The sequence below is a fragment of the Orcinus orca genome, chromosome 4 (assembly GCF_937001465.1).
Source record: "Orcinus orca chromosome 4, mOrcOrc1.1, whole genome shotgun sequence".
Lineage (NCBI taxonomy): Eukaryota > Metazoa > Chordata > Mammalia > Artiodactyla > Delphinidae > Orcinus > Orcinus orca.
The window spans coordinates 119,355,444-119,367,969 of NC_064562.1; the positions used below are offsets into that span (position 1 = coordinate 119,355,444).

At 37.6% G+C, this 12,526-nt stretch overlaps 1 protein-coding gene across 1 annotated transcript in view; it reads right to left on the reverse strand.

Moving 5' to 3' along the window:
• Positions 1 to 616: 616 nt before the first annotated feature.
• Positions 617 to 12,526, reverse strand: part of TACR3 (tachykinin receptor 3) — a 61,046-nt gene continuing 49,136 nt past the window's right edge. Inside the window, exons 4-5 of the mRNA XM_004269618.2 lie at positions 2,776 to 2,972; positions 617 to 1,353 (exon numbers count right to left, since the gene is read on the reverse strand). Of these exons, the coding sequence (XP_004269666.2) occupies positions 1,041 to 1,353; positions 2,776 to 2,972 (510 nt within the window). The 3' untranslated portion in view covers positions 617 to 1,040. The remainder of the gene's footprint in view (positions 1,354 to 2,775; positions 2,973 to 12,526) is intronic.

A 12,526-nucleotide genomic window follows, 5' to 3' on the forward strand; every position in this document is an offset into this window, starting at 1 on the left:
ATATATTTTCTGATACTTTCCCCTAGTCCTTACTCTTTTTTCAGTGGGGGAAGGGGAGAGGATAAGGGCACTGTACAAGTATTAAGTTGACATCCATCTTAAACTTTTTCCTGGGGTTATGGAGGAGAAACACGTTTCCCTTTGGAGCTAGTAGATGTTCTTGTCCGCTGTCATAACTATGAATTACTATCTTTAATTCTTGCCTAAAAATTGGTAGTCAGGGGCTTCCCTGGTGGCGCAGTGGTTAAGAGTCCGCCTGCCAATGCAGGGGACACATGTTCGTGCCCCGGTCCGTGAAGACCCCACATGCCGCGGAGCGGCTGGGCCCGTGATCCATGGCCGCTGAACCTGCGCGTCCGGAGCCTGTGCTCCGCAATGGGAGAGGCCGCAACAGTGAGAGGCCCGCGTACCACAAAAAAAAAAAAAAAAAAAAAATTGGTAGTCAGAGATTCTTCTCTTCTCCATTAGAAAGCATCTTTAGTGTTTTGTAATCTACCTATCTTTTTTTTTTTTTTTATTTGCAAAGATTTTCATTAACTTTTACTCCTGGAGGTTAATTTTCCATCATTCTAGTGGTAAAATTAATCATATAACTTTTTTTCTGTTTTAGAGCTATAGATGAAAACATATCATTTTATATAGGTTTTGTTTTAATTCACTCACATAATTATATTTTAAAGGTTCTTTAATCTTTTGGGAAAATCATATGTCACCTTAGGGTCACAAATGTATATTGCAGTTTTTCAGTGAGAAAAATGGAACATTCTACAAGTATTTCTCAGTATATTTTTCTGTTACATATAATAATTCAGTTTTCAAAGAATAAATTTAAAGGCCATTTTACTTTTGAGGGGGCAAATATCTGAATAGTGTCTGTTACACTTATATGCTATCTTTCTCAGTTGAAACATAGTTGCCTAAAAATTGCCCTTCTATATTCAGAGAGTATGTAGGACAGGGCTGACCGACAATCAGGAGGGTGTGGGCCTATGGTGGCACCATGATGGCCTCACCCTACTCTTTCAGCTGAGGAAATGGATTTAGGAATATTCATCCACAGAAGTATAGGGTGAGCTTATGAAACTTGAAGTGGTGGAGGCAGATTTGGAATTCTGGCGGGAGCAGCCGTTGAAGCTTGGGTCTCTTGGAGGCACTCTCTTCTTCCGACTGGATTTGGTCTTATCCACATCATTGGGGTCAAACACCACTGTCATGGACTCCATCCTGGTAACAGTGTACAGGCTGCTTTGCCGAGTCGGGTGAAACCTGGTGGTCTTGAGCTCCAGCTCATCATAGCTAGAAACTTTGATGAAAGGACACCAGCGGAATGCTCTCTTGAAGCCAGCTCGAAATCTGAGGAGAAGCAGGCCATGGGAAGAAAAAGTCATGTTTTCAAGTGGAAATTTCCTTCAACTGGTGCAGAAAGCCCTACTTAATGCAGTTAAGCCAACTCAGTTTTTAAATTTAATTTTCTAGTCAAACTCTTAGAATTTATGCCACAGTACTGGTACTAGTCTTCTACGTTCTTCTTGTTTGAATTGAATCTTAATTTTCCACCAGTGAGAAGCAAGTCATCATATAGTAAAAGCACAGTATCACTAATCAATATGCCAAAGAAAGAGTGTATGTTTCTTCAATAATTTTATACATTTACATAAGTGAATTAAGTTTGCTGGGTAAGGCACTTAAAAATGACATATTTCAAAATAGCTTCTTACAGAAATAATTACACATTTATAAAGTCTCATTTAATATTAAAATTAATTGCTTATCTGGATGGTTTTTATCTAATCATATATGAAAGTGCAAAATCCTTGGCTTTGTAAACCATTACATGAAGTTGATTAAAAACAGATGTACTGCTTATGGGGAGGTTTGAATTGATATATGGCTTATGCACTTACTGAAAAAAAGTAAGAATTTAGTAGTTTTTAAGGAACTTGAGGAACAGTGTGGTAGAGGTCCAACTGGAAAGCGAGCTTAGGATTTAGGTCATGTAGTTACTTCCATGAAATTCAGTTTCTGCTTGTGCTAAACCATATAGGTTTATTAAGGAAATTATTGACCCTATGAAACTTAACCCTTCTCCTACATGTGCTGACCTTACAACTAAGGTGTTTTTTATCTGGAAACCACAGTTTACCTTTTTTTTCCAGTCTTAAATTGAACTGTGAATATTTCTACTTTTCTTTCCAACTTCACTTTAAAAAATAGTGCCCCCTCCACCAGAGGCTGCACCCTAACTCGCTGACCTCATTATGCTGGAAGGAGGATTGTCATTCTTTTCCTTAGTGTTGCTTCTGTTGCTCTCACAACACCTTCTATTTTGAAGTCTATTTACAAGACATCCTTTTTAATAGAGTCCACTCACATATGCCATCATCTCTCCGTCTGTGCATTTCTACGATGTGCCTTCATTTCTTCGAGGACTTGAGCACATTTTCAACTCTCCTCCTTTAATTAATAACAGGGCATTTCTTTTTCTTTGGCAAGTATAATTCTAAAGGGTTTGGAGAGAGAATTTGGCCTATATAAAACCCACCCAGTTAGAATCCCTAAAAGCATTGTTTTGAGGAGGTAATTGTTAAGGTGAGCTATTTCATTAAATAGGGAGGAGTCTAGAAAAATATCTAGCTCTGTGCTCCTCTCAGTGAATTTTTCAATTTTCCCTTCCTTTTGAATTTTAAATGTGTATCAGGGAGCTGGAACAGCATTATATGCTTTCACTGAAGTCAGAAGTGAAAAGGAGCTTGCATTTGGTAATCTTGTGTTTACCTCTTATTCAGACAGCAGTAGATGATGGGGTTGTACATGGTTGAGCTCATTGCCAGCCAAAAGCTAGCCAGGTAGACCTGCTGAATATATTTCCACCTATTTAGTTGTTGATAGATTGCAGTGAGGATGAAGTAAATATGATAGGGCAGCCAGCAGATGGCAAATGTCACCACGACAATAATCATCATTTTTACAACCTGGGAAGACAGAAAGAGGTCATTTTTGGCAAATATAAAAGTCATTGTATCTATTAGTTCTAATAGCCTACTGCAAATCATATTTTTCTGCCAGTACAGTTAAATACATAGCATGCCTAAGAAATAGTCAATGTATTAAAAAATGGCAAGATAATATAAGGATAGTTACCTAAGGTAAGTTTCAAGAAAGCGTGCTTGTGTCACCTAGTGAATGGGTGGCAATCACTCAAACAGAACCAAATATATTTTAATTGGCTTGAAGAAAATACGTGTTTATAAAACATCAAAAAGCCTGGGGGAGAAAGAAGCAAGAGCTAGGATTTGGCTGTGCTCGCCTGAACTGTAAAATAGTGAAGACATTATACCTAGAGCACTGACTGTTGAGTCACAGTGGAGGTACATCAGGCTGTAGTGGCTGAGTGTGTTCTGCAGTATTTATTACAGCCTGAGTATAGGTTATGACTATTTAGATTTCTTTACTCTAATACCATTCTCACTGGGAAACCGTCTGAATGTTACCTTGGTTTCTTTTCTAATCTGATATTGGCAAAGGCTTCTCTGGATAGTGAAAAAGGATATTCACATTAGTTTGAGAAAATATCACTACTTTTAAATTTGTAAGTAGGCAATTGGCTTATACAACTGGTTTATATACCAATTTCTTTGAGTTTGGTAAGCATGGGTCATTTCCTCTGTTCTAACTTTTGAACCACAATATGCTGGAAAGCTCTAGTCAAAGTAGAATGTCAATCTCTATTTCTCCTCCACTAGTCTGTAAATTCCTAAAAGACATAGAGAATGTCTTAATTATATTAACGTCCCCAGCATCTAGCACAGTCTCTAGTGTATTGCTGGAGATAGATAATTAGATATAAAATGAATGAATAATGAACGACAATGTACAATTCGTAACAGGAAGTTGAATGGGAGGATGTTTTGTGTGTCTGTAAATAAGATAAAATCTGTTCCATTGGGTCTGTAAGAAAGGTAGACTGAAAGTTATTGAACACCGTGAGCAGCTTCGCTTTCTATGTGAAAGGAAATAATAATAACAATATCCTAGGATAACCTCATTTAATATTTCTCATTACCAATCTGTCGAGTAAATTTGTTCATACTTCTTTCGGGAATTTGTAAAAAGTTTAGAATAATAAATAAAATAATTTTGAGGCTTAACCACAGTCGCAGAACACCAATCAGAGAAAGTCCTGATGTAAACAGCCTATGTAGCATCTTGAAACTATGAAAGTACATTATTTAAGTACTGGACTCATTATATGATTGCAAGTTGGGATTCAGATGAAAGTTGACAAGATTAAAAATCATGAGAGACATGATTCTAGAAATAGACAAGGCATGAAATGGATCAATGTGGAAGGCAAAGCTTTCCCAAGGGCCTAATCGCGGTTAGCATCCAGGTATTTAGTATTAGCTGATGGTAATTGGCCATCAGAGCTGAAAATCCAGGTCAGTAGCTCACAGAATGTCATCACTGGCCCCACCATGCAGTGTTTTGATTTTCTCAATGTTCTGTCAATTGCATTTTTTTCTGAATAACTGTGTTCAGAATTCTGCGTTTTATCTCTCCTATTTTTTATTCATATATTTGTAGAATACAAGTAAGGAGTCTCTTTGATTATAATTTTACATTTATACAATGTTTCACACATCTAACAACTTATTAATTGGTTTTCAATTGCACTTTAGGAAGCTGAGGCAAAGACCAAAAGATTTGATGACTGTGATTCATGGAATCTAAGTTAAAATTTTTAAAACTCAGCCGCTTAAGTCTGTTTTTTCTGCTTACAATTAATAAGATTTATTGAATGTCTATTGGGTCTAAAAAACATAATAGAGAAAAATAATGAGTAGAGAACCAATTCCTTATCCTGAAGAAGATTATAATATAATGAAAAATGCAAAAATGTAAATTAAAACTGCATAAGAATGGGGATGCAAACGTGTAAATAAATTGAAAATATTTATGAGAACTTACTAGTTTATTATAAGCAGGAATGAAACTTACTAGTTTATTATAAACAGGAATGACTCAATGCATGTTACCTGTAGACTCAGGGAAGTTTAGACTGAATGACATGGATTTGGTTGATTTTTTTCATTCTTGAATATGTGAACATCCTGTTGTTCCTTGAACATCGTACACAAGCTCCTGTCCAAGATTATTTTCCCTGGCTTCTCCCTCTCCTTCTTCCCCCAGTTATTCTCACTGGCTAGCAACCTCATCTCATTCAAACCTTTGCACAGTTGTCACTTTTTCTGTGAATCATTTTCTGACCAGCCTATTTAAAATCGCAATCTGTCTTTCCAGCACCCCAAACCCCTTAGCTTGCTCTTTACTTTCAGTTGGTTGTGTTTATTCTTTACTTTGTGTCTCCTTATGCTAGAACACAAAAAAAGCAAGAATGTTCTGGTTGTTTTCTTTACTTATGTATTTCAGGCATGTAGACTGGATTTCACACATAATTGGTGTTCAGAGTTTTGAAAAATAAGTAAATGAAACTGAATACAAAAGCTAAAAGACTTTTAGTTGGCTAAGTGATGTTCACAGTTTTACTGTGTCATGAATCACTGGTATCATTTGTCCTCCCATTTTAAAATGAACATGTGTATATAAAGCTATTTCCCTTTTCTAGGCAAACAAATTCAGGTAAAGCATATTAGTGCACAAACAGTATTACCGATATATTATTTTGAATGCGTGAAAGCATTGCATTTCGTTCTGAATAAATGTTAAGGGTAAGAAAAATATTTATGACAATGTGAACATGGTACAAGCTACTGTGTTAAATACAGAATCAGCAAATGTACATAAAAGCTTATTTAATTGCTTTTATACAGACTAACCAGTTTCCCTTTGCATGAAACTGTTTTTCAACAATAGCTGAAGAGCTGCAAAGGCTATCAGAGTCTTGTAATGTGACTTCCTACCATCAATGTGGAAGAAGTCTGGAATATGGGAAAATTAAAGTGCATGTGTAGAAACAGAGTATCAGATAACTTATAATTCACATATATATGGCCTTAAGGACCCTGTTGCAAAACATATAGAAACCTATTTGAAGATTTTTAGGAAAAATCTAAAAGAACCTAAAAGAAAGGATCTTTTATCGTGAAACAACAGCTATATTTTATTGATTTATTGCTCTCAAATACATTTTAACCATTACCTTGGGTCTCTGCTCATAAAATCTTCTGGAATGATTTCATATATCAAACTTTTAGGCCCCCAGGTTTGATGTAAATGCAAAAGTAGGCTCCTGGGTGGACAAAATTGCCTTGCTTTGTGAAATGCTGAAATCAAGAAATTGTAATCATCTTCCTCATAAAAAGGCAAGGGAAAGAGCACTTTGAAGCACAAACCTTGAGCAATGATAGATGTGCAACTGCTCAGTTCCCCTGTGTCTCATGGCTGGACAATGGTACTAGCTCAGACAGGCTACATATGCTAAGCAGGAAAGTTGGTGGACTTTCTGAAACTCCTGATATGTTTTAGGCAAGATAAGAGACTGGAATAGAGATGACTCAAATCTTTCACCATGGCTTAACAAATTTTATTGTAACTTGATACAAAGATTGATCGATGTTGGGTATTTCTTGAAGCTGAAAGACATATCCAGCTTCTGAGGCGATTGGATTTACTCTCCATGGCAACATGGATAGCTGTGGCCATCCATTGTCCTTGGCACAGGGACTTACCAGTTGAGAAAGAAGGGAGGTGGGACAAGGGAGGTAGCTCTTATAGCAACATTGCCTCTTCTTAATAGTTTAGAATCCACTTTACTCGTACATAGGCAGGATGGAAATGCACGTCATAAGTTAGTGAGAATAAGCTTTGGGCACCTTTTCTTCAGGTATCAGGGAAAAAAAATCTTTGACTTTCTATCCTGTACAGGTTAGACTGGAATGCCTGCAGCTGTTCTTATCTATCATATTAAATTAATGCAGGATGGATGATTTTGAGGTTTTAAGTTGTAAGAGAAAAAAGAATCAGTCTAGGAAATTAATTTGCCAGTCTAGGAAATATTGCCAACCTTAAAAAAATCTAGGAATTATATTCTTCAAGGGGGAAGTTATTCTTTTTAAATGTCTGAATTGGAAATGGTCAACTGTATGTGAGAAGGAACTTCTTGTTTTGATTAAAACCTCAGAGCATGTTTTGAAGAACCATCCCATGGACTATATACCCTACCACTTCTCTGTACCTTTTATCTGCACAAATGTTCTTAAATAATGATTATATCTCCTTAGGTCAAAATTACAGGCCTGCTTATTCTAACATCATACTAGCAAATTAAAATAATATCCTCAAGAGTAAGATATGGAAAAAAATTAATGACAAGCATCAAAATCTAAAGTACTACTTCTTGGACTATTTAGGTTGGGCTTTTGCTGCTTCAGTTTAAAAGAACATGCTTAAAAATTTCAGTCCCAAGGGAGAAAAAGAGAACTAAGTAGTAACACTTGTGAAAAAAGTTCAGGATAGTCCAGAAGACGAGTTGAATTTTGCCAGTAATTTCAGAATTAGATGTGATTATAGGTGTACTTTGTTAGTGTCATCCAAGAAATTTGACACTGTTGCCAACTCCAACTAGCATGACTATTCAATTAACATTAGCTTAGAGCAATGCCTGTAAGGAATTATGTCAAGGTGAAACAAATGAGAAAACCCTATGTGTATATACATGGAATGTGGAAAATATTTCGTGTGAGTGTGTGTGTGTGTGTGTGTGTGTGTGTGTGTGTGTGTGTGTGTGCAGTATTGTTTGGATTCTACTTCTTTACACTTCATTGGTCATGCTTCATTTTTAATGTAATTTCACTTTTCCACTGGAAACTTAGAATTTTAAAGTATTGTAAGATTTCAGGTTTATGATGATCTGAAGACATAAAAAGGAATGCAGCCAGCAGCCACAAAAAGGAAGACAGGAGGGCATTAGAATAAGAAGTCCATTAAGGCAAGAGGAAATAAAGTTTGATGTTATGGGATCATGGTTAAAGATAAAAACTTATGGAGGCTTGTTATGGACTCAATTATGTCCTCACCACCACATTCTTTAAAGTTTACATGCCTTTTTATTTATTAGACGTTTTTTCTAGATTTATTGAGATATAATTGGCATGTAACATTGTGCAAGTTTAAAGTGTACAAAATAATGATTTGATACATGTATCTATTGTGAGATGATTATCCCAGGTGGGTTAGTTAACACCTTCATTACATCACATAATTACCCTTTGTGTGTGTGTGTGTTGAGAACATTTAAGATCTACTCTCTTAACATCTGTGAGGCATCCCCAGTGGCTTGTGAGCTGGCTTCCTGATGGAGTCCATGATGGGTTAGTAGGATCCAAGTCCCTTTGATACGCTCAGTTTGGAGCCCTGCCTGCCGTTCTCCCAGCTGCTCTCTGTCCCCTAGTTGTGCAGATCTCCACAGTCCTCTGGATGGAGGGAGACAGAGATGGGTATCTTTGGCAGGGCCGCACACATCCGAGGAAGCCTGGCACTCCCCCGTCACATGCTCTTATTGCCCCCCCAGGGAGAAATCACAGCTGAGAAGGCCCTCTTGGCACTGAGCTGTGTCACCTTGGGGAAGAGGTGATGTGTGTAAAGTCAGTTTGTTCCTCTTACTCTTTCCACTGCATCCAATCTCAGACTTTTTTGTGCTGGAACTTCTCTGCTGGACTCCTGGACTTCCACAAAGGCTCTCTGATCCATGGGTGACTGTCTAAATCACTTTTTTCAAGGGACTCCTGGTTCACAGCTAAGCGGGGGCAGAGCTGGTTCATGGGCCACTCAGGGGTTCACAGCCAAACAGAGGTCTGTACGTCTATTATCTGTCTTCCTGTGGGCAAGACTCTCCCAGCTATGGTGCTTGTGACGGACCAAAGCCAGACGGGGCTGTAGCCAAGTCCTCAGAGGTATGAAGCTGTTTCTGGATCTGTAGCTGAGACCGTGGTAGGTGAGTCAGCCGCCAGGGTGCAGGCCATTCTTCAAAGTGACTCTCCTCATTCTTGGACTGCACTGCGGTTTCACAGTCTCCTACCTGTATCTCTCAGTTTCTACAAAGGCACTCTTCCCGTGGATAGATGCCAAATTGTTGTTGTTGAGTGGGGCTATGATGAAGGACATCTTATTTGGCCATCTTGCTGATGTCACTCCCCCAGATTAATAGATTGAAGTCCTAACCCTCAGTACCTCAGCACCTCAGCATGTGACTGTATGTGGAGACAGGGTCTTTAAAGAAGTAATTAAGTTAAAATAAGGTCATTAGTGTGGGACCTAAACCAATATGACTGGTGTTCTCAAAAGAAGAGGTGGGGCTTCCCTGGTGGCGCAGTGGTTGAGAGTCCACCTGCCGATGCAGGGGACATGGGTTCGTGCCCCGGTTCGGGAAGATCCCACATGCCACGGAGTGTCTAGGCCCGTGAGCCATGGCCGTTGAGCCTGCGCGTCCGGAGCCTGTGCTCCGCAACGGGAGAGGCCACAACAGTGAGAGGCCCACATACCGCAAAAAAAAAAAAAAAAAAAAAAAAAAAGAAGAAGTGATTAGAATACAGATACACAGAAGGAAGACCATGTGAAGATAGAGGGTTACAGCCATCTGCAACATAGCAGAGTGATCTTAGAAGAACCCAACCCTTGATGACACCTTGAACTCAGACTTCTAGCTTCCAGAATTGTGAGAAAATATTTCTGTTGTTTAAACTACAAGTCTATGGTATTTTGTTATGCAGCCTGAATAGATTAATACAGTGTTTGAAATGCTAAGGAGAGTATATTACATATGGCTTAATTCCAGCAAAGTAGGAGGTAAAATACTATACAAGTTCCCAGTGAAAATGGAGACTTCCAGAGAGGTTTTGATTGCCTGGAAATTGCTTTCAGGGAAGTAAAGGATAGACCAGGATCTCTATTTCCATCACTTGAGCCTCTCTTAGGTTATATATGGCCTTCCTCACAAGCACTGTTTTCCATGATAATTCCTTTGTAACAGAAATGACAAGCACAGAGAAAGCTTACTTGCTGGGCAAGGTGATAGATTCTTTGTGGTTGTTATACAAGTCAAAAATCCAATTGAATCTGTCACTTGAGCTTAGACTGAAGAGTGGTTCCTTTGATTAAGGCAAAAGGCCTCTTTGTTATCAAACTTAGGTATTCACTTCTGAAGGAGCAGATCTGGCTTGTTAGTATTTAGAGGAAGATAGTTAAAATAGAAAATAGCCAGAAAAAATTTCTATGGTTTATAAAACAATAGAAGCAAATTTATCTACCAGTATTTCAGCTATTCAAATAAATAAGACCAACTTCAACAAGAATCAACAAAAAACAAATTGTCACATATTATGAATATTGGGGCCAAGTCATGTTTTTGAGGCTTCTTTTATAGTAGAATAAGGAAGAATGTCAAAATATGGTTTAAAAATGTGGTTTACTTTAAAGGTATACATCTAGCTAATAACACAAAAATGTAATAAAATTATAGTACTCAGAACATATGGACAAAATATATAAATGTATCATTCATAATGAACTACAAGGTGATAGTTTGGTAATGGGACTGGAATTTGAAATTGTTTGATCAATATCTTCTGATCTTACTTATTGAGATGGCCTGGGTTGTTACACTGTAACTGGACAGCAATAGAGAGCCCACTCCTGACTTTACATTTCAAATTTCTCTCTCTTAAATTCTGGAAGGTATAGCAGTGTTTTACAATTTCTCATTCTGTGCTCTTAAGGACTTTCTTATCTTGTCCTTCAAAACTTCTATTTCCTTATCTTTCCCTTTACTACCTTTCTGAGCTAGTTTGTGATGACACAGTTTCTGTGCTACAGAAACAATGCTCAGCTTGCTGGAGTGACGCACTCAGCCAGGTAGTTCTAACAGTCATTTTGAGAATCACGAAAGGAAAGTCAAGCTGATAGTTACATTGTCGTTTGAGAGACGTATGGCCAGTGGATACATTTGAGGGCAGAAGTGGTGTATGAGTCAGTGGAGTTGTGTCCCTCTTTGATTTTAGTAAAAGGCTTAGTGCTTTTTATATTCATTTTAAAACTTTCAAATATATGAATTTATTTAAACTCCATGAAAAACCTTTGACCATATAGTTTCTCCATTTTATGGATGAGGGACTTAAAACCAAGGAGGGAGATGATTTCTTAAGATCCCAAAGGCAAGTTCAGAGCTAGGATTACTGGGCCTCTTCCTTCTTCATTAGCTAGGGATCATTTTGTATACATTCTGCTTCTCAAGACCCTGAAAAATAGCCTTTGCTTCTTTCCTCACGTAGCATTCTCAGGGGATGCTTAAGTGAAGCGTAGTCAAAGAATCTTACTCCACTAAGGGACAGCTCAAATGAGATTTATGTGATATGAGATATTTTTCTAAATCTGGAAGGGGAAAGAGTGAGAAAATAAGTTGGAATGATGGAGTGGGCCTGAGAATTTGAGGTTGGAACTTGGCTGATCTAATACTACATGAATAAGGACAGATTTATCTGTACTAAAACTATGAAATAGGGACTCAATACTTCAAATATTTGATGTGCTCATATGGTACCACTTAATTCCACGTTGTTTATTTATGTCAAACACAGTTAAAGACAAATGGAAAAAAAGCATAAATCTTTGACAATATCATATATTCATTATACCTGGTAACCATAAAGCAAGTCTGCTGAAAGGACTGTTTTAGTCTCAAATAAATAGTTACTGTTAGGGTTTAGGATCTTTTGACAGACTGAAGTGGGGGAGAGAGTCAAGAAGATTTCTGTCTTGGTTACCCTTCTGGGGAAGAGGGTGTAAAAGAGGAAAGAGCTGCAATCAACTGCCAGGTCATCTCATCCTTCTCTGTTCTAGAAGTTGCAAGGAGGAATCTGGTATCTTGAGAATGCGCCTGGCCAGGTGAAGGGCTAGGCTGACATCATTTGCCAGAACAGCAGATTTTATGCCTTGATATGTGTTTATATATCTTGTCCTTTTAGAAACACAGTGTTGTTAATAAATTGTGGTCTGAAAGGTTGAGCCAGCCAGTGTCTTTTACAATTGGCTTTTATCTTAAAGGTGTGCATACTTTAATTGTTTTTTGAAACAGCATAAATCTAGAATATTTAAGATTACTCTTTTCTATATTTCTATAGAAAATAAGATCAGTCACTGAAAATTAATTTTTTTCTCTATAGTATATGACAAACTAAGAAAACATGGTTTATAAATAAATGTTGTCCTTATTTGTAGTTACCTTGAAATAAATCTACATGATTTGCACAGGTTTACCACTGGAATGCCCTAATCCAATTTCTTTCCCCGTAAAATTTTCTCTCCATCCTTTGGGAGAGTACCTCAAGTTCACCTCTTGGAGTAGCTTCCCTCATTTCTTCATGCAGGTAGGGTTAAATACTTCCTAATTAGACTTAGCATACTATACTTATAACACAGATACATGTTACAGTCGAGCATGTTTCTGTTTTCTTCTGTCTGGATATGGGGACATGCATTATTCATCTTTGTGTCTCCAAAACTTAGCATAGTT